At 45.3% G+C, this 27,443-nt stretch overlaps 1 protein-coding gene across 2 annotated transcripts in view; it reads left to right on the forward strand.

The window, feature by feature from the left end:
- LOC121565274 (schwannomin-interacting protein 1) overlaps nucleotides 1-27,443 on the forward strand; it is a 326,929-nt gene that overhangs the window by 253,471 nt on the left and 46,015 nt on the right. The window contains exon 1 of one of the 2 annotated variants that reach the window (XM_041876059.2): nucleotides 26,824-27,381. The exons of the other annotated variant lie outside the window; for it this stretch is intronic. Coding sequence (XP_041731993.2) covers nucleotides 27,376-27,381 — 6 coding nt within the window. The 5' untranslated portion in view covers nucleotides 26,824-27,375. Of the gene's footprint in view, nucleotides 1-26,823; nucleotides 27,382-27,443 lie in introns of those variants that run through there. 2 annotated transcript variants of the gene reach the window in all.

The following is a 27,443-nucleotide window of genomic DNA, read 5'->3' on the forward strand; positions in this document are numbered from 1 at the left end:
GTGTGTGTGTGTGTGTGTGTGTGTGTGTGTGTGTGTGTGTGTGTGTGTGTGTGTGTGTGTGTGTGTGTGTGTGTGTGTGTGTGTGTGTCCGTGTCTGTGCGTGCGCCGTGTGTTTGTCCACACCTGCGTTTTCTGCATGCAGTGTCCCTCATCCATTACCAATTAGTGAGTGATCGATAGGTTGTTGTGATGCGGTGGGATTACTCAAACAGGCCTCTGCAGGACCAGTGACATTTCCCTGGCTAGGATCACGCTGACCCCTCCCTCCCTGGATAGGTGACCTTATTGTTCTGATTAGAATGCAGCCCTGCTCTTCCCTATGATATATACAGGTCCACAGAACAATCTCCCTCCACCTCCACATGTATCTCTCTCTGCCCTCCCTCACTCTCCCTTCTAAATAAAGTATGTAGTGAGAACACTGCAGAATCTGACTCACAATCTGACATCTGTGGAACCTCATTTCCCACCTCTCTGTTCTTCTTGTTCTGAACAAGGTGAGCTGTTCTTTCATTATATATTTTTTCAGTGGGAGGGGAGGGGAGGGGAGGGTAGGGTAGGGTAGGGGGGTAGAAGCGTGACTTGGCTCTGTCCTCAGATTCCCCCAAAAAACACACACCTCCTCTCTCACCCTTTCTGTTCCTTGTCTGAGCAACTTACCTTGAGAGAGAGAGAGAGAGAGAGAGAGAGAGAGGGAGAGAGAGAGAGAGAGAGGGAGGGAGAGAGAGGGAGAGAGAGGGAGAGAGAGAGAGAGAGAGAGAGAGAGAGAGAGAGAGAGAGAGAGAGAGAGAGAGAGAGAGAGAGAGAGAGAGAGAGAGAGAGAGAGAGAGAGAGAGAGAGAGAGAGAAATAATGGTGTTCCAAAAAACAAATACAAATTCCATCTAGACACCGTTGCCCTAGAGCACACAAAAAACTATACATACCTCGATCTAAACATCAGCGCCACAGGGAACTTCCACAAAGCTGTGAACGATCTGAGAGACAAGGCAAGAAGGGCCTTCTATGCCATCAAAAGGAACATACATTTCAACATACCAATTAGGATCTGGCTAAAAAATACTTGAATCAGTTATAGAACCCATTGCCCTTTATGATTGTGAGGTCTGGTGTCTGCTCACCAACCAAGAATTCACAAAATGAGACAAACACCAAATTGAGACTCTGCATGCAGAATTCTGCAAAAATATCCTCTGTGTACAACGAAAAACACAAAATAATGCATGCAGAGCAGAATTAAGCCGATACCCGCTAATTATCCAAATCCAGAAAAGAGCCGTTAAATTCTATAACCCCTTAAAAGGAAATGATTCCCAAACCTTCCATAACAAAGCCATCACCTATAGAGATATGAACTTGGAGAAGAGTCCCTTAAGTAAGCTGGTCCTGGGGCTCTGTTCACAAACACAAACAGACCCCACAGAGCCCCAGGACAACAACAACAACACAATTAGACCCAACCAAATCATGAGAAAACAAAAAGAGAATTACTTGACACATTGGAAAGAATTAACAAAAAAACTGAGCAAACTAGAATGCTATTTGGCCCTAAACAGAGAGTACACAGTGGCAGAATACCTGACCACTGTGACTGACCCAAACTTAAGGAAAGCTTTGACTATGTACAGACTCAGTGAGCATAGCCTTGCTATTGAGAAAGGCCGCCGTAGGCATACCTGGCTCTCAAGAGAAGACAGGCTATGTGCACACTGCCCACAAAATGAGGTGGAAACTGAGCTGCACTTCCTAACCTCCTGCCAAATGTATGACCATATTAGAGACACATATTTCCCTCAGATTGCAGAGATCCACAAAGAATTTGAAAAACAAACCCAATTTTGATAAACTCCCTTATCTACTGTGTGAAATACCACAGTGTGCCATCACAGTAGCAATATTTGTGACCTGTTGCCACAAGAAAAGGGCAACCAGTGAAGAACAAACACCATTGTAAATACAACCCATATTTATGTTTATTTATTTTCCCATTTGTACTTGAACTATTTGCACATTGTTACAACACTGTATATATACATAATATTACATTTGAAATGTCTTTATTATTTTGGAACTTCTGAGTGTAATGTTTACTGTTAATATTGATTGTTTATTTCACTTTTGTTTACTATCTACTTCACTTGCTTTGGCAATGTTAACATACGTTTCCCATGCCAATAAAACACTTAAAATGAATTGAATTGAGAGAGCGAGAGAGAGAGCGAGAGAGAGAGCGAGAGAGAGAGAGAGAGAGAGAGAGAGAGAGAGAGAGAGAGAGAGAGAGAGAGAGAGAGAGAGAGAGAGAGAGAGAGAGAGAGAGAGAGAGGGAGAGAGGGAGAGAGGGAGAGAGGGAGAGAGGGAGAGAGAGAGAGAGAGAGAGAGAGAGAGAGAGAGAGAGAGAGAGAGAGAGAGAGAGAGAGAGAGAAATAATGGTGTTCCAAAAAACAAATACAAATTCCATCTAGACACCGTTGCCCTAGAGCACACAAAAAACTATACATACCTCGATCTAAACATCAGCGCCACAGGGAACTTCCACAAAGCTGTGAACGATCTGAGAGACAAGGCAAGAAGGGCCTTCTATGCCATCAAAAGGAACATAAAATTCAACATACCAATTAGGATCTGGCTAAAAAATACTTGAATCAGTTATAGAACCCATTGCCCTTTATGATTGTGAGGTCTGGTGTCTGCTCACCAACCAAGAATTCACAAAATGAGACAAACACCAAATTGAGACTCTGCATGCAGAATTCTGCAAAAATATCCTCTGTGTACAACGAAAAACACAAAATAATGCATGCAGAGCAGAATTAAGCCGATACCCGCTAATTATCCAAATCCAGAAAAGAGCCGTTAAATTCTATAACCACTTAAAAGGAAGCGATTCCCAAACCTTCCATAACAAAGCCATCACCTACAGAGATATGAACTTGGAGAAGAGTCCCTTAAGTAAGCTGGTCCTGGGGCTCTGTTCACAAACACAAACAGACCCCACAGAGCCCCAGGACAACAACAACAACACAATTAGACCCAACCAAATCATGAGAAAACAAAAAGAGAATTACTTGACACATTGGAAAGAATTAACAAAAAAACTGAGCAAACTAGAATGCTATTTGGCCCTAAACAGAGAGTACACAGTGGCAGAATACCTGACCACTGTGACTGACCCAAACTTAAGGAAAGCTTTGACTATGTACAGACTCAGTGAGCATAGCCTTGCTATTGAGAAAGGACGCCGTAGGCATACCTGGCTCTCAAGAGAAGACAGGCTATGTGCACACTGCCCACAAAATGAGGTGGAAACTGAGCTGCACTTCCTAACCTCCTGCCAAATGTATGACCATATTAGAGACACATATTTCCCTCAGATTGCAGAGATCCACAAAGAATTTGAAAAACAAACCCAATTTTGATAAACTCCCTTATCTACTGTGTGAAATACCACAGTGTGCCATCACAGTAGCAAGATTTGTGACCTGTTGCCACAAGAAAAGGGCAACCAGTGAAGAACAAACACCATTGTAAATAAAACCCATATTTATGTTTATTTATTTTCCCATTTGTACTTGAACTATTTGCACATTGTTACAACACTGTATATATACATAATATTACATTTGAAATGTCTTTATTATTTTGGAACTTCTGAGTGTAATGTTTACTGTTAATATTGATTGTTTATTTCACTTTTGTTTACTATCTACTTCACTTGCTTTGGCAATGTTAACATACGTTTCCCATGCCAATAAAACCCTTAAAATGAATTGAATTGAGAGAGCGAGAGAGAGAGCGAGAGAGCGAGAGAGCGAGAGAGAGAGAGAGAGAGAGAGAGAGAGAGAGAGAGAGAGAGAGAGAGAGAGAGAGAGAGAGAGAGAGAGAGAGAGAGAGAGAGAGAGAGAGAGTGAGAGCGAGAGAGAGAGAGAGAGAGAGAGAGAGAGAGAGAGAGGCCAAACCACACAACCAACAACATTAGACACTTTATGGAACACAAAGCCTTCACTATTTCATCCTGGAATATCCAAGGCCTGAGGTCATCTGCCTTTGGCCTAAAGAGCAGGAATCTGGACTTCACCAAAGAAATCGGAAATACAGACATTGTCATCCTACAAGAAACATGGTATAAAGGAGATGGACCCACTGGTTGCCCTCTAGGTTACAGAGAGCTGGTAGTCCCATCCACCAAACTACCAGGTGTGAAACAAGGAAGGGACTCAGGGGGTATGCTAATTTGGTATAGAGCAGACCTAACTCACTCTATTAAATTAATCAAAACAGGAACATTTTACATTTGGTTAGAAATTCAAAAGGAAATGATCTCAACAGAGAAACATTTCCTCCTGTGTGCTACCTATATCCCCCCATTAGAATCCCCATAGTTTAATGAAGACAGCTTCTCCATCCTGGAGGGGGAAATCAATCATTTCCAGACCCAGGGACATGTACTAGTCTGTGGCGACCTAAATGCCAGAACTGGACAAGAACCTGACACCCTCAGCACACAGGGGGACAAACACCTACCTGGAGGTGACAGCATTCTCTCCCCCATATGCCCCCTAGGCAAAACTACGACAACATAACCAACAAAAACGGGTCACGACTCCTGCAGCTCTGTCGCACACTGGGTATGTACATAGTCAATGGTAGGCTTTGAGGGGACTCCTATGGTAGGTACACCTATAGCTCATCTCTTGGCAGTAGTACTGTAGACTACTTTATCACTGACCTCAACCCAGAGTCTCTCAGAGCGTTCACAGTCAGCCCACTGACACTCCTATCAGACCACAGCAAAATCACAGTCTACTTGAACAGAGCAATACTCAATCATGAGGCATCAAAGCCAAAGGAACTGAATAATATTAAGAAATGCTATAGATGGAAGGAAAGTAGTGTTGAAACCTACCAAAAAACAATTAGGCAACAACAAATTCAATCCATTCTAGACAACTTCCTGAACAAAACGTTCCACTGTAATAGTGAAGGTGTAAACTTGGCAGTAGAAAACCTAAACAGTATATTTGACCTCTCAGCTTCCCTATCAAATCTAAAAATCTCTAACAGAAAACCAAATAAAAGTAACAACAGTGATAAATGGTTTGATAAGAATGCAAAAACCTAAGAAAGAAATTGAGAAACCTATCCAACCAAAAACATAGAGACCCAGAAAACCTGAGCCTACGCCTTCACTATGGTGAATCACTAAAACAATACAGAAATACACTACGGAAAAAGAAGGAACAGCATGTCAGAAATCAGCTCAATATAATTGAAGAATCCATAGACTCTAACCACTTCTGGGAAAATTGGAAAACACTAAACAAACAACAACGCGAAGAGCTATCTATCCAAAACGGAGATGTATGGGTAAACCACTTCTCCAATCTTTTTGGCCCTATAACAGAGAACAAACAGCAAAAAAATATACATGATCAAATGCAAATCTTAGAATCAACTATTAAAGACTACCAGAACTCACTGGATTCTCCAATTACATTGAATGAACTACAGGACAAAATAAAATAAAAAACTCCAACCCAAAAAGGCCTGTGGTGTTGATGGTATCCTCAATGAAATGATAAAATATACAGACCACAAATTTCAATTAGCTATACTTAAACTCTTTAACATCATCCTTAGCTCTGGCATCTTCCCCAATATTTGGAACCAAGGACTGATCACCCAAATCCACAAAAGTGGAGACAAATTTGACCCCAATAACTACCACGGGATATGCGTCAACAGCAACCTTTGGAAAATCCTCTGCATTATCATTAACAGCAGACTAGTTCATTTCCTCAGTGAAAACAATGTACTGAGCAAATGTCAAATTGGCTTTTTACCAAATTACCGTACGACAGACCACGTATTCACCCTGCACACCCTAATTGACAAACAAACAAACCAAAACAAAGGCAAAGTCTTCTCATGCTTTGTTGATTTCAAAAAAGCTTTTGACTCAATTTGGCATGAGGGTCTGCTATACAAATTGATGGAAAGTGGGGTTGGGGGAAAAACATACAACATTATAAAATCCATGTACACAAACAACAAGTGTGCGGTTAAAATTGGCAAAAAACACACACATTTCTTTCCACAGGGCCGTGGGGTGAGACAGGGATGCAGTTTAAGCCCCACCCTATTCAACATATATATCAATGAATTGGCGAGGGCACTAGAACAGTCTGCAGCACCCGGCCTCACCCTACTAGAATCTGAAGTCAAATATCTACTGTTTGCTGATGATCTGGTGCTTCTGTCACCAACCAAGGAGGGCCTATAGCAGCACTTAGATCTTCTGCACAGATTCTGTCAGACCTGGGCCCTGACAGTAAATCTCAGTAAGACAAAAATAATGGTGTTCCAAAAAAGGTCCAGTTGCCAGGACCACAAATACTAATTCCATCTAGACACCGTTGCCCTAGAGCACACAAAAAACGATACATACCTCGGCCTAAACATCAGCGCCACAGGTAACTTCCACAAAGCTGTGAACGATCTGAGAGACAAGGCAAGAAGGGCCTTCTTGGCTAAAAATACTTGAATCAGTTATAGAACCCATTGCCCTTTATGGTTGTGAGGTCTGGGGTCCGCTCACCAACCAAGAATTCACAAAATGGGACAGACACCAAATTGAGACTCTGCATGCAGAATTCTGCAAAAACATCCTCCGTGTACAACGTAAAACACCAAATAATGTATGCAGAGCAGAATTAGGCCAATACCCGCTAATTATCAAAATCCAGAAAAGAGCCGTTAAATTCTAGAACCACTTAAAAGGAAGCGATTCCCAAACCTTCCATAACAAAGCCATCACCTACAGTAAGCTGGTCCTGGGGCTCTGTTCACAAACACAAACAGACCCCACAGAGCCCAGGACAACAACAACAACAACAACAACAACACAATTAGACCCAACCAAATCATGAGAAAACAAAAAGAGAATTACTTGACACATTGGAAAGAACAAACAAAAAAACAGAGCAAACTAGAATGCTATTTGGCCCTAAACAGAGAGTACACAGTGGCAGAATACCTGACCACTGTGACTGACCCAAACTTAAGGAAAGCTTTGACTATGTACAGATTCAGTGAGCATAGCCTTGCTATTGAGAAAGGCAGACCTGGCTCTCAAGAGAAGACAGGCTATGTGCACACTGCCCACAAAATGAGGTGGAAACTGAGCTGCACTTCCTAACTTCCTGCCAAATGTATGACCATATTAGAGACACATGTTTCCCTCAGATTACAGCGATCCACAAAGAATTCGAAAACAAACCCAATTTTGATAAACTCCCTTATCTACTGGGTGAAAAACCACAGTGTGCCATCACAGCTGCAAGATTTGTGACCTGTTGCCACAAGTAAAGGGCAACCAGTGAAGAACAAACACCATTGTAAATACAACCCATATTTATGTTTATTTATTTTCCCATTTGTACTTTAACTATTTGCACATTGTTACAACACTGTATATATACATAATATGACATTTGAAATGTCTTTATTCTTTTGGAACTTCTGAGTGTAATGTTTACTGTTAATATTTATTGTTTATTTCACTTTTGTTTACTATCTACTTCACTTGCTTTGGCAATGTTAACATACGTTTCCCATGCCAATAAAGCCCATAGAAATTGAGAGAGAGAGAGAGAGAGAGAGAGAGAGAGAGAGAGAGAGAGAGAGAGAGAGAGAGAGAGAGAAATAGAAAGAGAGGCTGCTGTAGTTCTCTTAACTTTGTGTGACAATTCATTGTCCGTCCTCTGCTCCATTTCTGTCCATCTCTTCTCTCGTCCCTCTCTCCCGCTCTCTCTAAGAACCGTAATTACTGGCCACTTACGCTGAAAGGTCAGGCCTGAGGAACAAAGGGAGGAGCAGAGAGAGGGGGCGAGAAAGAGAGATTCTGTGTTGTGTCAAGGGTTCTAAAGCATAGTCAGTCATTCACAGTGAGAATGTTAATGCCTCTTGACCTTTGGGCAGGCAGCCAAAACATGACGAGGGGAAAACAACATTGGCTGGTTGCCACAAGGCATCTCTCTCAAAGGCTAAAGTCTGCCTGCGTTCTCAACTTTTAAAGGCCCAATGCAGCCGTTTTTATCTCAATATCAAATCATTTCTGGGTAACAATTAAAGGGATACTTGGGTATCTAGTAGATACCCATAGCATGCTAGTAGATACCCATAGACTTCCAGTCATTGTGCTAATGCTAGTTAGCGTTGGTTCACAAAACTACCTCTAACTTCCTTCATACTGGACACAGAGACATAAAAATTGTATCCACGAGTTCACCTGCCTCTAGGGATGTAGATAAATCCCAAGGTGTCCCTTTATGTACCTTACTGTGATTGTTTTCAATTAAAATGGTCAGAGAGAGAGAGAGAGAGAGAGAGAGTTGTGCCAGTAACCGAAAGGTCGCTGGTTCTAATCCCCGAGCCGACTAGGTGAAAAATGCAAGGCACTTAACCCTAATTGCTCCTGTATGTCGCTCTGGATAAGAGCATCTGCTAAATTACTAATTATGTATTTATTCTTTTATTATTAAGAGCAATTTCTCAAGCAAGAATTTAGCTAGGACTGTCTTAATGTGCTGATGACACATTTTACATCTTATCCAGAGCGATTTTTAGGAGCAGTTAGGGTTAAGTGCCTTGCTCAACGGGGCGCCTTCACCTAGTCAGCTCAGCGATTTGAACCAGCAACCTTTCTGTTTCTGGCACAACTCTCTTAACCACTAGGCTACCTGCCAGTACCTACACAGGTATACACACAAAAACACACACTCACACTGCCATTTGAGCCATCCCTGAGATATAGCCGTTGAATTTGAGTCCGTAGCATCACATCACTAGGTTACACACTCCTGTCTGGGATGTGGTGGCAGTGAGTGGTACGCTTCTGGCAAGGGTGTAAAATGGGGTGGCAGGTGGGTAGGAAGGATTTAGGTTTTAGCTAGGGTTTTGGTTCCACCGGAAGGGGAGAGGAAGCGTAAACCTGTCACACCTGTTTGCAGCCCGCTGTGCTTATCAGACAGCTTTTCCAGCCCACAGAACACATGCAGGCTGTCACCATGCAGGGCAGACCTGGTCACTGAGGGAGAGGGAGGTGAGGGAGGTGAGGGAGGTGAGAGCTAAGGCGGCACAGGGGAAGAGGAGGCTTGTGCTGGGCATAAGAATACATCTCGTTCCCCCACACCCAGCTCTCTCAACTGCTGCCAGTATGGGAGGGGGCATGCATGACTAGCGCTGAGGTGAGAAGAGGCAGGGAGACTAGGCATTGAGGTTTGGAGGGAGGGGGATAAGGAGGGCAAGATTAACCGACTGATGTGGGATGGCAGTTTGAAAGCGTCTGCACTCTCCTCCCTCTCTCCCCTCTCAGATGGGGCCTTCTGATGACGTTAGTTTCCATTAAAGTTTCAGCGTGTTTACACACGGTGAACACAGCCTCCAGCCATCCAGCTTCACCCCCTCCCCTCCTCTTCCCTAACTCCCCTCCCCACCCCACTCCCTCCTCTACCATCTGTATAGAGCTGCTACAGAGGATAACTTGTTTAGGGTGGGGGTTAGGAGGGAAGTGAAGAGATACAAGGCAGTAAATGAGAATTCTCACTGCATCTCTCATGAGTGTGGTCATCTATAGGATGTCTAGGGTAATAATTACAATCATGTAACAACATGGACATAAGACAATCTGTGTACATTGAGAGATGTTCTGTATATTGTACAGTATATGTTTAAGAAGAGATACAGTGGTTGGAAGGGACACCAGTAAGTGCTAGGTTTGTTTCATCATGGTGCTAGTTTGTCTCAGAAAGCCCTGTTTTTATCAGGTGACCCCAACACACTGATATACAGCTGCATCACAGGACCAACCCTGTTGCTAGGTGACTCAGCAACACAAACCATTTCACATTTACTGATTTATTGACATTTTACACTGCAGAATGGAAGGTTGATATTATTTGTAACACGTTCTTTCCATTTGTAACACCTTCTCTGATTCAAGAGTACCTGGACTTACAATGCTTAATCATGTGTGATTCCCTTCTCTCTCACTGTCAGTGGGCTGTGTGTTACAGTGCCTTCAAAAAGTATTCATACCCCTTGATGACTTATTCCACATTTTGTTATGTTAAAGCCTGAATTCAAAACGGATTAAATCGATTTTATTTCTCACCCATCTACACACAATACCCCACAATGACAATTGAAATATCTAATTTACATTAGTATTCACACCACTTTGCCATGACACTCCAAATTGAGCTCAGGTGCGTCCAATTGTCTTTCATCATCCTTGAGATGTCACTACAACTTGATTGGAGTCCACATGTGGGCAAATTCAATTGTTTGGACATGATTTAGAAATAAACACACCTGTCTATATAAGGTCCCACAGTGGACAGTGCATGTCAGAGCAGAAACTATACCAAGGAACTGTCTGTTGATCTCTGAGATAGAATTGTGATGAGGCATAAACACTTTATATACAAAAGTATGTGGACACCGCTTCAAATTAGTGGATTCTGCTATTTCTGCCATACCTGTTGCTGACAGGTGTTTAAAATCGAGCACACAGCCATACAATCTCAATGAACAAACATTGACCAAGAACCCAATGACCACTCTGACAGAACTACAGAGTTCCTTGGCTGGGATGGGAGAACCTGCCAGAAGGGCAACAGTCTCTACAGCACTTCACCAATCTTGGCTTTATGGGAGAGTGGCCAGAAGGAAACCCCTCCTGAAAAAAACGTCACAAGACAGCACGCCTGGAGTTTGCAAAAAAGGCACGTGAAAGATTCTGAGATCATAAGGCAAAAAATGTGGTGGTCTGATGAAACAAAAATGTAACTTTCTGGCCTGAATGCAAAGCACTATGTCTGGAGAAAACCAGGCACAACTCATTACCCGTCTAACACCATCCCTACCGTGACGCATGGTGGTGGCAGTGTCATGCTATGGGGATGCTTTTCAGCATCAGGGACTGGGAGACTGGATAGAGAGAACAATGAATGGAGCCATATACAGGGAAATCCTTGATGAGAACCTGCTTCAGAGTGAAAACGACCTTAGACTGGGGGCAAAGATTTATGTTCCAACAGGACAATGACCCCAAGCATACAGCCAAAGCAATGCTGGAATGGATTTAGCACAAGAATGTGAAGGTCCTTGAGTGGCCCAGCCAAACCCCAGACTTGAATCCCATTGAAAATCTGTGGAAAGACTTGAAGATTGCTGTTCACCGCTGCTCCCCATCTAACTTTACAGAGCTTGAGAAAATCTGCAAGGAAGAATGTACAAAGCTAATACAGACATACCCAAGGTGACTCACAGCTGTAAACGCCACCAAAGGTGCTTCTGCAAAGTATTGACTCTTGGGTGTGAATACTTACGTTAATGACATATTTCTGTATTTCATTTTCAAACAATTTGCTAAAATTTCTACAAACATGTTTTCACTTTGTCATTATGGGGTATTGTGTGTAGACTGGTGAGAGAAAAACATATACAGTTGAAGTCGGAAGTTTACATACACTTATGTTGGAGTCATTACATTTAGTTTTTCAACCACTCCACAAATTTCTTGTTAACAAACTATAGTTTTGGCAAGTCGGTTAGGACATCTACTTTGTGCATGACACAAGTAATTTTTCCAACAATTGTTTACAGACAGATTATTTCACTTATAATTCACTGTATCATAATTCCAGTGGGTCAGAAGTTTATACACACTAAGTTGACTGTGCCTTTAAACAGCTTGGAAATTTCCAGAAAAGGATGTCATGGCTTTAGAAGCTTCTGATAGGCTAATTGACATCATTTGAGTCAATTGGAGGTGTACCTGTGGATGTATTTCAAGGCCTACCTTCAAACTCAGTGCCTCTTTGCTTGACATCATGGGAAAATCAAAAGAAATCAGCCAAGACCTCAGAAAAAAAATGGTAGACCTCCACAAGTCTGGTTCATCCTTGAGAGCAATTTCCAAATGCCTGAAAGTACCACGTTCATCTGTACAAACAATAATACGCAAGTATAAACACCATGGGACCACGCAGCCGTCATACCGCTCAGGAAGGAGACGCGTTCTGTCTCCTAGAGATGAACGTACTTTGGTGCGAAAAGTGCAAATCAATCCCAGAACAACAGCAAAGGACCTTGTGAAGATGCTGGAGGAAACAGGTACAAAATTATCTATATCCACAGTAAAACAAGTCCTATATCGACATAACCTGAAAGGCCGCTCAGCAAGGAAGAAGACACTGATCCAAAACCGCCATAGAAAAGACAGACTACGGTTTGCAACTGCACATGGGGACAAAGATCTTACTTTTTGGAGAAATGTCCTCTGGTCTGATGAAACAAAAATAGAACTGTTTGGCCATAATGACCATCGTTATGTTTGGAGGAAAAAGGGGGTGCTTGCAAGCCACAGAACCCCATCCCTACCGTGAAGCACGGGTGGCAGCATCATGCATTGGGGGTGCTTTGCTGCAGGAGGGACTGGTGCACTTCATAAAATAGATGGCATCATGAGGAAGGAAAATCATGTGGCTATATTGAAGCAACATCTCAAGACATCAGTCAGAAAGTTAAAGCTTGGTTGCAAATGGGTTTTCCAAATGGACAACGACCCCAAGCATACTTCCAAAGTTGTGGCAAAATGGCTTAAAGACAACAAAGTCAAGGTATTGGAGTGGCCATCACAAAGCCCTGACCTCAATCCTATAGAACATTTGTGGGCAGAACTGAAAAAGTGTGTGCGAGCAAGGAGGCCTACAAACCTGACTCAGTTACACCAGCTCTGTCAGGAGGAATGGGCCAAAATTCACCCAACTTATTGTGGGAAGCTTGTGGAAGGCTACCCGACAGGTTTGACCCAAGTTAAACAATTTAAAGGCAATGCTCCCAAATACTAATTGAGTGTATGTAAACTTCTGACCCACTGGGAATGTGATGAAAGAAATAAAAGCTGAAATAAATCATTCTCTCTACTATTACTCTGACATTTCACATTCTTAAAATAAAGTGGTGAACCTAAAGACAGGGAATTTTTTACTAGGATTAAATGTCAAGAATTGTGGAATACTGAGTTTAAATGTATTTGGCTAAGGTGTATGTAAACTTCCGACTTCAACTGTATTTAATCAATTTTGAATTCAGGCTGTAACACAGCAAAATGTGTAATAAGTCAATGGGTATGAGTACTTTCTAAAGTCACTGTAAATGCTCCCTGGCAGCCAGCACTATAGTCAGCTCTGCTGCCAGAGAGCAGGAGCGAGGGAGAGAGGTTTAGAAATTGGGTAAGGGAGATGGAGAAAGAGAGAGGTAATGAGAGATGGGAGATGGAGAGAAATAAATAAAGAGAAGGTGAAAGAGAGAAAAAAAGAAATAAAAGAGGGGGAGGGCGAGATGGAGCACAAGAAAAAGCGAGGAAGACGGAGAGAAGAAGGGAGAGAGATGAAGGGAGCGGTTGAGAGGTGTGCTTATGTGTGATGGTGTTCGTAATCTCTCCTTGAGCGTGGTGCAGTGTGGAACGGTCCCTTAGGGGCGTGAGGTGAGGCCTTTTTTCGGGAGAGAGCGCACAGGGACCTCTCTGTTATCCATTCTGGGTGTGACAGCACATACATTTCAGCTGGAGTGGCTCGCTGCCATTATGGCTCTCACGCATTAGTGGCTGCACTAGAGTGCCCTTCCTTTTTATCCCTTACAGCTCTGAATCAGTCACAGTTGCTCAACCCGCTGTCATTAGTTAACCTAGTCGGGAGTAACTGCGCGGGAAAAACCACCTGTTGCCTAATATTTAGCCATGGCTGTTATAATATACACTGAGTGTACAAAACATTAAGAACACCTCAATTCGTCAGGGCATGGACTCTACAAGGTGTCGAAAGCGTTTCACAGGGATGCTGGCCCATGTTGACTCCAATGCTTCCCACAGTTGTGTCAAGTTGGCTGGATGTCCTTTAGGTGGTGGACCATTCTTGATACACCCGGGAAACTGTTGAGCATGAGAAACCCTGCAACGTTGCCGCTCTTGACACAAACCGGTGCACCTGGCACCTACTACCATACACTACCATACCATTTATTTTGTCTTGTCCATTTCCCCTCTGAATAGCACACAAACACAATCCATGTCTCAATTGTCTCAAGGCTTAAAAATCATTATTTAACCTGTCTCCTCCCCTTCATCTACACCGATTGAAGTGGATTTAACAAGTGACATCAATAAGGGATCACAGCTTTCACCTGGATTCACCTGGTCAGTCTATGACATGGAAAGAGCAGGTGTCATTAATGTTTTGTACACTCCGTGTATTATAGACACTTTACAATGGAGTGTAATGAGTTGTTTCTGCCTGTGTTTGTCAAACCAAACCATAGCTCTTTAATTCAATGAAGACCTCCGTTCTGTAGTCCTTCCTCTTTATCAGTATGGCTATTCATTCATGGATTTAGTCTAATCATCACTGTTGTATTTCATAATCCACTTCAAGGGCCTGGCTATTACAATTCACACTAGTTAAATATGATCTAATATCCCCTCCCTGCCTCTTGTATTACTTGTGTAATCTCTGAACATCGTTCTGTCAGAACTGTGACCTAGGCAGCCAACCCACACCCCTCTTTCCACTGTGAAGGATCCTTTTACAGTAATCACTATGAAAAGGGACGTAGTCCACGGAGTGCTCCAAAACTGCAGTCCACAGCAGAGACAGCAAAAGGCCCTTCCATCCTTGATTTGTCTTTTTTTCAAACACCTACGAGACTATTTCCCATTGTCTCCCTCCTTGAAGTGTGACGTTTAATTTCTTCCCCGACTTCCCCTCGCTCTTGGTAAAGGACTTGAGTGCCGTTCCTCTAAATGCGTTTGTTCTACTCACCAGCTCTCACCTCTTTTTTTCTCTCCTCAGTTGTTTTAACTAAAGTGCTCCCTCACATCACGAACAGTTTCTGTACACCTTAAAGCGTCACACGTCTGCTGCCTGTCTTCAGTACCTGTCAGAATAAACGCTAATGCAGAGATCTTTATAGAAAATAGATTTCGGCTACTCTTTTATAAGTCCTCTACAAGCTCTTATTTGTTCCGTGTTGTTTTTGATTAGTCTTAATTTCAGGCTGTATTGGCCTTATTGCTGTTCTACTTTGTGTGCTGTCTTTCATGCACCTACTGTAATACAGTACAATAACATAAACATCAATGAATATCTGAAAATGTATAATGATTGAGGGTAGATGCAGGGCTCATAATGCAATCATCCCCCCAGCCCTCTGTTGTCATCATGTGGCCTATAGCCAAGGACCCTGATACAGTCTTCCTCCATTCCTCACTCTCTCTCTCTCGCTCTCTCTCTCTTATTCTTCCTCCCTCTCTTTCTTGTCTTCCCTTCTTTCACTCTTTAGCTCTCTTTATTTTCCTCTCATTTTCTACCCCCCCCTCTCTCTCTTCCCTCCATCTCGCTTCTCTCCTCTCCCACTCTCTGTCCGTCTGTCAGATGTGTAGTTGAGTTATGAGGATGCGTGTGAGTGTGTTAAGCGGGACAGAGTGGTGTCTGGCGGCTCCAGAAAATGAATAATTGGTATGGACAGCGTCCTGCCACCTTCCAGGGCCCCTGAGCCCCCCATGCTGTCGTCATGATGTCGCACAAACCTTGTGTCACGAGTTGCTAAGCCAGAACCCAGAAGCAGACCAGGACAAGGTAAGTTGAAACGAAGGTGAGTGTTTATTACAAATTCAAGAGTGATGCTGAATAATCCGGGGAACAGAGCGGGCGGCGTTGATTAGTTGTTGGGGGTGCAGTGGTTGATCCCATCCTGGGTCGGCAGCCGCCGACCACCAGGCAGAGGTTGGATGAAGGTTCCGGACGGGTGACTGCAGATGGAACAAAACGGGGGTAAGTAAGCAACAAACCAAACGGTGCAAAAACAACAAAACTAACGCTAGGCTCAAAGACTGATACTCTGGTAAACCTACTGTTCATGGCTAACGATCCGGCAGGGGACTGGATGTTAGGCCAGAGCCTAAGAAGGGTGATGATCAGGACCAGGTGTGCAGATTGCTGATGGGATGCAGGTGCGGAAATCAAGAGAGCTCCCCGGAGCGTTCCCGAACCCTCGGGAAACTGGAGATCACGAACAGAAAAACTAGTCACCAGACAGGACCCGACTCAGACTGCCGGGATCGTTACAGTACCCCCCCTCCGACGAACGCCACCGGGCGGACTCCCCGGAGCGCCAGGATGGAGGCGGTAGAAGTCACTGATGAGGTCAGCGTCTAGGACCTGTCGCCGCGGAATCCAACTCCTCTCTTCAGGACCATACCCCTCCCAGTCCACGAGATACTGGAAACCCCGGCCCCGCCGTCTGGAATCCATGATGCGACGCACCGTGTAGGCAGGACCACCTCCGATCATCCGAGGAGGAGGAGGAGGAGGCGGAGGGAGGCAACAGAGGACTGAGGAAGACAGGCTTGAGGCAGGAGACATGAAAGGTGGGATGGACTCTGAGCGTCCTCGGTAGTTTGAGTCGAACTGCCACTGGATTGATCACCTTCTCCACCACAAACGGACCAATGAACTTCGGTAACAACTTCCTAGACTCAGTCCGTAACGGAAGATCCCGTGTGGCCAACCAAACCCTATCTCCGATGGTATAGGTGGGAGCGGGGATCCGGCGACGATTCGCCTGGAGCTGATACCGGTCCGAAACTCTAAGGAGTGCCTTTCTGGCCCGATGCCAGGTCCGGTGGCAACGGCGAATATGGGCCTGAACAGAAGGCACTGAGAGCTCCTTCTCCTGAGAAGGGAACAGGGGAGGTTGGTAGCCATACAGGCACTGGAAGGGAGACATCCCAGTGGCAGATGTAGGGAGAGTATTGTGGGCATACTCAACCCAAGGCAACTGAGAGACCCAGGAGGTGGGGTTGGAAGAGACCAGACAGCGTAGCGTGGATTCCATCTTCTGGTTGGCTCTCTCCGCCTGACCATTGGATTGGGGGTGAAAACCAGATGTGAGACTGACTGTAGCTCCAATGGCCAAACAGAAGGACTTCCAGACAGCAGAGGTAAACTGAGGGCCACGGTCGGAAACGATATCACTGGGCAAACCGTGGACCCTGAAAACCTCCCTAACCAGGATCTCGGACGTCTCCGAGGCAGAGGGAAGCTTGGCAATTGGCACAAAGTGGGCGAACTTGCTGAATCTGTCCACGATAGTCAGAACGACCGTGTTCCCCTCAGAAGCGGGCAACCCAGTGACGAAGTCCAGGGCCAGATGCGACCATGGTCGCCGGGGAATAGGAAGGGGGTGAAGTAGTCCAGAGCTGGGCCGATTGGTACTCTTATTCTGCGCACACACTGGACAGGCAGCAACAAAACCCCGAGTATCCTCGGCCATGGCAGGCCACCAAAAACGTCTGCGAAGAAACGCCATGGTCCGAGCCACGCCAGGGTGACAAGCCATCTTGCTGGCGTGGGACCATTTGAGGACAGCAGGACGAACCGACTCAGGCACAAACAACCGACCGGGTGGCCCGTTACCGGGCCCGGGCTGAGTCCGAAGGGCCGCCAGCACCTCCTCCTCAATCTTCCACATAACTGCTCCCACGACGCAGTTCCGGGGGAGAATTGTCTCGGTCTTGGACCCACTCTCCTCCGTCTTGGAGAACATCCGGGACAAGGCGTCCGCCTTGCCGTTCTTAGATCCAGGTCGGAACGTCAGGGAAAACTTGAATCGTCCGAAAAACAACGCCCACCTGGCCTGACGGGAGTTGAGAGCGTTTAGCCGATTGCACGTAAGCAAGATTCTTGTGGTCAGTCCAGACAATAAACGGTTGCTCCGCCCCTCCAACCAGTGGCGCCACTCCTCCAAGGCAAGTTTCACCGCGAGAAGCTCCCGGTTACCCACATCGTAATTCCTCTCCGCAGGCGAAAGGCGACGAGAGTAGTAGGCGCAGGGATGGAGTTTACTGTCCGTGGAGCATCGCTGCGACAGGATGGCGCCAACTCCCACATCAGACGCGTCCACTTCAACGACGAACTGACGGGCCGTGTCCGGTTGAGAGAGAATCGGTGCGTTGGTGAATCGCCTCTTCAAATCCAGAAACGCTCGATCCGCCTCCGGATTCCACTTGAAGGTCCTGATACTGGAAGTCAAGGCAGTTAACGGAGCGGCCACACGGCTGTAATCCCGGATGAATCTGCGGTAGAAATTCGCAAACCCCAAAAATCTCTGGAGCTGCAATCTCGTACCGGGCTGGGCCCATTCCAGAACCGCTCTAACCTTCTCCTGGTCCATCCTAATCTCTCCCCTGGAGATGATGTACCCGAGAAAGGATGTCGTGTGGGCGTGAAACTCGCACTTCTCGGCCTTCACGAACAGGCGATTCTCCAACAATCGCTGCAGAACCTGCCGGACATGCTGGACGTGGTCGGAAGGTTCCTTCGAGAAGATCAGAATGTCATCCAGGTAAACAAACACAAAGAGACCGATCATATCTCTCAGGACGTCGTTCACCATACTCTGGAATACCGCTGGGGCATTGGTCAGTCCAAACGGCATCACCTGATACTCGAAGTGACCCATCGGTGTATTGAAACCCGTCAACCACTCGTCCCCTCTCTGATCCGGACCATGTGATACGCATTGCGTAGGTCTAGCTTGGTGAACACCGTAGCACCCTGTAAGGAGTCGAAGGCAGCACTCATCAAGGGCAGGGGATACTTGTTCTTGACCGTGATGTCATTCAACCCCCGATAATCAATACACGGTCGAAGAGAGCCATCCTTCTTACCCACAAAGAAGAATCCTGCCCCCAGGGGTGATGACGAGGGACGAACGAGACCAGCAGCTAGGGACTCCTTGATGTAGGTCTCCAAAGCCTCACGTTCAGGTCGGGAGATACTGTATAACCTTCCCTTGGGGTAGACAGCTCCAGGGAACAGGTTGATGGCACAATCATATGGTCGGTGGGGAGGGAGTGACAGAGCCTTCTGCTTACTGAAAACTTCCCCCCAAATCGTGATATGTCTCGGGAACCAGGGACAAATCTGGGGGTTTAGCCTCAATCACCTGACTGGGAACCGAATGGGGGCAGGCAGTCTTGAGACAGTTAGCATGACAATCAAGGCTCCAACTCGTTACCTTGCCCGTCACCCAATCGAACGTGGGATTGTGTTCCTTCAGCCAGGGGTATCCAAGGACCAGAGGAACATGGGAAGACGGCAGAATGAAGAATGAAATCATCTCAGAATGATTCCCCGACAACCGCATCTTAACCGGTTCAGTCCTCATCGTGATACGTGCCAGACTACTGCCGTTCAGAGTGGTCGCTTCAATGGCTTCCGGCAATTGCTCCTTGGAAAGCCCCAGCTGTTCCACCAACTCGGCATCAAGAAAGCTTCCATCGGCACCTGAATCGATAAAAGCGTTAATCGCTAAGCTCTGATTCCTGTTCACAAGGGTAGCCGGGAAACGGGGTCTGACAGAGGTACTGAGAGGTTGAAACTGGCTCGCTAAAAGTCCTCCCAACTTTAGCGAGCCGGGCAGTTTGACGACCGCCGGGAACAAGTGGAGATGTAATGTCCCGAGCTACCACAGTAGAGGCAGCAGTTGGTCTTACGTCTATGTTGACGCTCCTCCTTGGTTAACCCGTGCCGCCCCACTTGCATGGGTTCAGAATCGGGAGAGAGGACCTCTCCACTAATCCTTTGTGGTGGAGAATGATCGACGTGTTCTGGTCCACCACCCGACCCGACTGGGAACTGAGAAGCTGATCGATTGGACGGACCCCATTGCTTCTCCCTCCTTCGCTCTCGGACTCGATTATCCACCCGAATAGACAAGGCTACCAAGCTGTCCAGGTCACTAGGCTCCGGATAGGAGATCAACTCATCCTTGAGCTGCTCCGACAGACCCTGGTAAAAGGCCGCTTGCAGAGACTCCTCGTTCCACCCACTCTCCACAGCCAACGTCTTGAACTCGATCACGAAGTCGGCCACGCTGCGAGTTCCTTGGTGAAGCGAAAACAGGCGCCTAGCTGCGTCCCTCCCTCGGACGGAATGGTCGAAGAGCTTCCTCATCTCGGCCGTGAACCCCTGGTATGAAGCCATGCAGGGGTCTTGTCGTTCCCAAACGGCTGAAGCCCACTCCAGCGCTCGACCACGCAGCAACGCAATCACAAAGGCTATCCTAGCCTTGTCTGTGGCATAAGAGTAGGGCTGTAGATCGAACACTAATCCACACTGCATAAGGAAGGAACGGCATCTTCCCAGCTCCCCCCTCATATCTATCCGGCGTCGGAACCTTGGGCTCACGGAAGGACACAGCTCCAGAAGCGGCAGGCGAGATGGGTGAAACCGGTAGTGGATCCTCCACCGGAAACTTGCGTTGGTTCTGGACCTCCGTCAGACCGGTAGAAAGGTTCCGAACTGACAACGCGATCTCCTGTAGTACCGTGCTATGATGGCCCAACATCTTCTCCTGATGGGTAATGGCATGGCGAACAGAGTCCAGGTCCGCTGGGTTCATTACTGGCCGGATCGTTCTGTCACGAGTTGCTAAGCCAGAACCCAGAAGCAGACCAGGACAAGGTAAGTTGAAACGAAGGTGAGTGTTTATTACAAATTCAAGAGTGATGCTGAATAATCCGGGGAACAGAGCGGGCGGCGTTGATTAGTTGTTGGGGGTGCAGTGGTTGATCCCATCCTGGGTCGGCAGCCGCCCGACCACCAGGCAGAGGTTGGATGAAGGTTCCGGACGGGTGACTGCAGATGGAACAAAACGGGGGTAAGTAAGCAACAAACCAAACGGTGCAAAAACAACAAAACTAACGCTAGGCTCAAAGACTGATACTCTGGTAAACCTACTGTTCATGGCTAACGATCCGGCAGGGACTGGATGTTAGGCCAGAGCCTAAGAAGGGTGATGATCAGGACCAGGTGTGCAGATTGCTGATGGGATGCAGGTGCGGAAATCAAGAGAGCTCCCCGGAGCGTTCCCGAACCCTCGGGAAACTGGAGATCACGAACAGAAAAACTAGTCACCAGACAGGACCCGACTCAGACTGCCGGGATCGTTACACCTTGTCTACAGGCTGTCACCTCCTCCATCCACTCAGGTGTAATGGAGTTGTCACCTATGATCTGATCTGAAGTCAGCTGTGTGTTTAACCCTCTAATGGTTCAGGTTAGGATTGTTGGGAGGGTAATCTGATTCTAGATCTGTGTTCAGGCGGGCAACTTCAACGTGGAGCGACAACACAGCTCAGTCGCAAACACGGACTGCCTTCCTCTCCTCCTCCCCCTCCATGATTCTCTCTCTCCATCTTTTTATTCCCTCTCTAAATCAATATCCTCTTCTTCTCCCCCCGTGCTATCTGCATTTAGTCGTTTACGGTGAAGGTGGAGAAGAGCAGGTGCGTTGCATGCTTAAAGCACCTGAGACGTGTTCCAATTTGGTGATGGCAATAAATTGTGTGTACGTCGGGCAGGCATCTGCGTCTCTCACTAGCTGTAGTGCTGACAGGGCACAGAGACGGGCATGGAGGTGTGCCAGCCCAGCGAGCTGAGGGACCAGGCACAGTCTGAATCTCACAGTTGCTCTCTCTGACTTAAAGGAGTAATTCACTATTTTACAACTTGAAGTTAAATGGTTCCTCACCCTGAAAGTAGTCTGCCAGGAGAAACTGTAATCCATGGTTCAGTTTTCTTTAAACAGCCATTACTAACTTTAGCCACCGCCGCTAGCTAAAAATCTATGAAGTGATGGGGGCATGTGAGCATGTTGTTGTTTTTATTGCCAAATCACCTTTAAGTAACTGATTCTAAGTTAAGTAAGTGATTTTAGGTGATTTTAACATTATTTTTCGAAACATGCTCACATGCCCCCATCACTTCAATAGATTTTTTACCAGCGGTGGCTAAAGTTAGCTGAAGTTTGTAATGGCTGTTTAAAGAAAACTGAACCATGGATTACAGTTTCTACTGGTCCATAGACTACTTTCAGGGTAAGAAACCATCGAACATCAAGTTGTAAAATAGTGAACTAGTCCTTTAACTGCTGGGCTGGCTGTTTTTTTTATACCTTGTTGCAGAAAAGGGAAGGATCTCAAGAGAGAAGCCATGGCAACATGTGTAGATGTTGAGATTAGGGTTGCAAAGCTACCGGTAATTTACCAAAGTTTCGGAATCTTCAGTAATTTAGGTAATTAACTGAAAATCTATGGCGATCTAGCGTAACTTTGCTCATTTATACTTGAATATATATATTTTTTTATGTATTCATGTATAGTATTCATTTATTATATCGGTGTCTATATTGTCCATGAATTTCTAGTAGATAGACCATATGGTTCAAGAGAAAATAGCCTAATTAATGAAAAAAACATCTAATCAACAATGACCTTATTTTCCATTAACTCTGCAATCTTCCAACTATTGACTTTTTTCACAACTGCCACTAGCTTGACGGCAAAACATTGACAACAAATACATATTGACATAGTAAAATAAATCAAAGTTTGTAAAATAATGTATAAAGGATATTTCATGCTGAAACCCTCATATTAAACACCAATGATATTCACTAAATGTATTATTTATATTTAGGATAATGTATATTTTTGCTTATTTAATTATTTCATATACAGTATTTTACATGTGATAAGGCCACACAGAGGGCCAGAGATGATTACAGACACTTGTGATAATCTGAAGTACCCAAATGGGCCACTAGATGTCTTGTGATAGATTACATACAATTCTTGAAAGATACCAAAATCCTGGTAGTTTACTGTTCAACTTTCAAAGTTTCCAGTAATATACTCTCCGTTTGCAACCCTAGTTGAGATAGAGTGAGTCTTAGACTTTGAGGAAGTCATTTAGATACTGTATTGTATATTCTAACAATGAGGTATAAAAGAGAGTCAGAGAGTGAGGGAAGGAGAGTGAGGCAGGCTAGGGCATGTTAAACTGAGAAGTATCATGACCCTAAACATAAACTTTGAGTTCTCGCCACTTTGGCACAGGGGTTAAAGGGCCTGGGGGACCACGCAGACCTGGGACAAAAAATATTCCCCTCCCACAGGAGGCCTCTCCTGACTAGGCTAATTTAGTTGATTACCATCCCCTGCCTTCCCTCTAATTACCGGTAGCCTTCAGTTTAATGTAATCAGCCTGAAGTGGGCTTCCATCTTCTGCTCCTGCAGCGATCCTGATCTCTCCTGTCACACTGATGACTTTGGTCACAACTTATAATTATAACTCATGAAGTTAATAAGCAAAGTCACTAAAACTTCACCGGCTGTATCCCTACGGCGCAGGGTAAAGGTAAATTATATTTCCGTTCAGTCAATTGAAGAGATAAACTGAAATTCCAATTCAAAAATTGAAATGTGCCATTTATTTTCAATGAAGATCCTTCTTGCATCATCTTCATCATTTCACATTCATTCTATTCCTTCCAACCCTTGTTTTATCTCCTGTCTGTCCTCTGTAGGCTGGTGGCAGTGCAGAACTGCAGATAGACATGTCCATTCTATAATGGGTTTATAAGGTCTGCAGACACTTGATAAATGTGGAGCAGTGTGAACGGCTCTATCTGCGGCTGGGTGACTGATTCACTCCCATTAAAACAGACACATTACACAAACTCAGCATTCCAATTATATTTCACCCAGGAAAGAACACTCCACAGATAGGATCCAGTTGCGAGTCTGATGTGCTTGTCATCTAAATTAATCTAATGAATGAGTTTCTACACTGTTCGGGGAAAAAAACATGCGACTTGATGTTTTCCTAGCAACTCATTTCACACTTCGTTAACAGCTAACGTTGTTCATCATATCAAAGGGTACAATGATAGAATCAGGTGTTAATCATCAACCTAAATCCAAGCAGCTTTCCTCAGTTAACCCATTCTGCATGAAACAACATGAAACACACACACACCCTAACCGCTTTCTCTAAACTCACATAGTTTTGACACAGAGGCAATCATCATACTACATTGTTAGGCTGAATACCTGTCCTTCCCATTCACATACCCTGTTGATATTCAGTACCAGTGAGTCATTCAGCCAGTCAAAGGTCAGATCTCCATTGTGGACATCTGACATCCCTGTCTCCCTCTCCCAATGCTCCTATCTTGGGGTACAGGAAGTTGGTATCTGGTATCTGGGGATCGTCGCCCTGTAGCAGTCTCAGGTCTGGATATTTTTTACCCATCCACCTGACAAGACATGGCAGGAGATGGTGACCTGAGAGGAGAGGGTTGTTAGAGTCCCCATGTGGGATTTAGTTTCTCCTAACCTAACGGGTCATTTCCCCACTCAAGGCTTGAAGGTTGTACCACAGCCATGTCCAGTCCTGTTTGTGAATTTTCTGTTGTATGTTTCAACTCAAGTCTTATATCAAGGGTGTTCTTTTAATTCCTCCTGTTCTGCCATGAAAGAAAAAGATAGAGCGAAAGAAAGAGGAGAGAGACAGTTCTCTGTGGAAGCGTCCAAGGTCACTGTCTGTATTCCTCCGTCAGAGTGGGTGAGTTCCTGATGAGGCAGACAGCTTCCATTTCTCACCGACTGTCAGGCGGCCTGTTTTTAAAAGCCTGTGAGACGGATATAAGCAGATGGATATGTTCCCTGTTTTTCCAGTATTATCTGAAAGGGTTTTTCTAGCCCTTATCTCTCTGTCAGTAATAGGACCTCAGTGATATCTGTCAGATAGATAGCTTCACCATGCAGCCCAGCTCTGTGGGATTGGCAAATAGGCAGTTCCAGGTAGATCTGGGATGAGTTCTGTGCCCCTCCGAGCGCCCATATGACGGGTGAGGCCTGTTGGCTGGCAGTTTCATAGCCATCTCACTGTTCATTGGCATTGCAGGGCACAGTGAGAGAAACACAACAGGGTTTATTGATTGAAGATGCCTGGGGTGAACCGAACTGTATGATGTTGACTGGTGAACTTCCTTTGACTACCTGTCCTAAAGCAAAAAGTACAGTAAAAGTAATCTGCAGTACGGTCTTCTTTTGAAGGTTGGTTGAAGACATCGATCAAAAGCCTTCTGAGTGAACTGACATGGACATCTCTATCATGTCATTTGAGATCTTCTCTAACACCTCACAGATGTTTTCTGGTCCAATTTGTAAAGGGCGGAGAGACATTTTGGATCAAAGAATTGCAGTGGCCTTTACTTGAAGGGAGGTAATAAAGGAACTTTAAAAATGTTGGGTGCCGCAGTGGAGGGTGTGTGGGTGTAGATGTGGGGGGGTAGTGGTACATAGAGGACTAAAACACACTACATTATCCTCCTGTTGACAAGCTAATTGCCTGGTGAGAGTGTTAACTCACCCGCGTCACGTTCCTCCCTAGATGAGGAACCCAAAAGTGTCTCAGCTTCCCTAAAGGCATTTAACTATCTGGTTCCTCACTCTGCCTCTGTGACCAATTGGCATTTGGGGGATTTGTCTGATGAGAAGTGGGGGAAGCGGGAAATATGGGAATGGGGGGTATGAGGGGGAGATAGGGATAGTGCCCCGTTGCCTCTCTCTTTGGGGAGATCCTTGATGGTGGTGTCCCCTCTGTAGCGAGGAGAGTGTCTCAGTGAGGGGTCTTTGAAGTAGTGCTCTTTCATTACCAGGACGTAATCCTTTGTGCTGCTATTATATAATTATATATCTGTAGACCGCTCCGCTCCCATCCTCCTTCAATAAAGTATGTTTAGAGGATCAAATCTAGGCCGTGCAGCCTACAGAAGACATGTGGCGGCCTACATGTGCTGTAGGTGGTTGTAATGCTGTGTTAGTTTGATACCCATCTAAAAATGCTACGCTACCAGCTGTTCCAATCAGAAAACATGTCAGAGGAATAACATGTTTGTGTTAACCCTGTCTCAACCCTGTGAGTGCAGCTGTCCATATGTGCATGGGGTGAATTCAACAGTGGTAAATCTCAGATTACATCCTACCCACTGGGCACAGACATCAGTACAACTACTGAGTTGTCAACTAATGTGAACTCAACGTGAAATCAACAAAACATTTCACCATGTCATTGGATCTAGGTTAAAAGTTGACTTTTTGCAAATCCAATTAGTTTTCGACGTTGATTCAATGTCATCACATTGATTTTTAGGATTGAAATGACTTGGAAAATGTTTTCATTCAACCAGTTTTTGCCCAGTGGGTATTCTGCACTACTTTTGGATAGAGGTAGTGCACTATATGGAGAATACTCCTTGGCCAAAAGTGAGATGGAGAATGAGATGTCAGAGGTCTCTAGCCAAAAGTAGTGCACTATATGGAATAGGGTGTCATCCAGTGAATTCTGTGGACAGTGCTGCCCAGTGCCACCGGACTGCATGGCAGTCTGGCCAAAAGACTGTGACTCACCAGAGCTTGGTAACAAAACAGACCAAAACCCTCTGGGCCAAAACACCCTCTGCCCAGAATACTTGATTTATCTTTATGATCATCAACACAGCACTAACAAGCCTTCCATCAAGTCAAGGCACTTGTGAAAAGTCAAGTAACTTCAATTATGAAGGACATGACAACGGTATCCTTGAGATGTCCAAGGCTGCTTATAGCTTATGTATTCACAGTGTGACAGAAACTCTTCCAAACCTACTCAGAACACCAGGGCATCTTGAATTATTCAACTAGATATAGTGTTGGGCTCTTTCTTTATCTCTCACTCTCTCACTCTCTCCCTCTTGCTCTCTCTCCCTCTCTCTCTCTCTCTCTCTCTCTCTCTCTCTCTCTCTCTCTCTCTCTCTCTCGCTCTCTGTCTTTCGTTTTACCTCAATATACAATTCGCAAGGTCAGTGAGTGCAGAAGGCAGGGCTACTGTTCTGTCATCAGTTTGTCCTCAGAGCAGCCTGCTGCGATAGAGCGCTGGAAAAGTTGAGACGCGCTGTGGCAGGGAGCTTCTTTGCATATGTGTGAGCGTTTAGTTGAGTGCACTGGAAAGCAGAGATACAGTATGTGTGAGGCTGACACATTCACATTCTCTCGCCAATCATTGTATGAGCCTGTGTGTGCATGCACTCAACGGTAGAAACAACGTTTGACATCTGTACCGGGAGAGAAGAGAGGAGCGGCGAACAGGGCGCTCGCACAATCGGGGATCTATTTTAGATTTTTTAACGCGTCTTTTTTTTAAACTCAGCCTCCGGAGGGCTCGAGGGTTGGGTTCCGCGGCGGATACACACAGAGCAATGACTGGACTGGCATACGTTCTCAACAATCTACTGGCTTCTTGTAATATCTCCGGGTAGCGGATAATATCCTTACCATCTACCGAGTTATACTGACAAATAAAGATCCAATTGTTGTCTAGTATTGACTTTAAGATGTCTTGAGACAAGATATTTTACAGAGAAAATGACAGTAAGTATTGGTGATGCGTTTGTTGTTCTAACTATGCAACCCATAGGCTGGCTATTTGCATT

Source organism: Coregonus clupeaformis, chromosome 5 (genome assembly GCF_020615455.1).
Source record: "Coregonus clupeaformis isolate EN_2021a chromosome 5, ASM2061545v1, whole genome shotgun sequence".
In the NCBI taxonomy this organism is placed as follows: domain Eukaryota; kingdom Metazoa; phylum Chordata; class Actinopteri; order Salmoniformes; family Salmonidae; genus Coregonus; species Coregonus clupeaformis.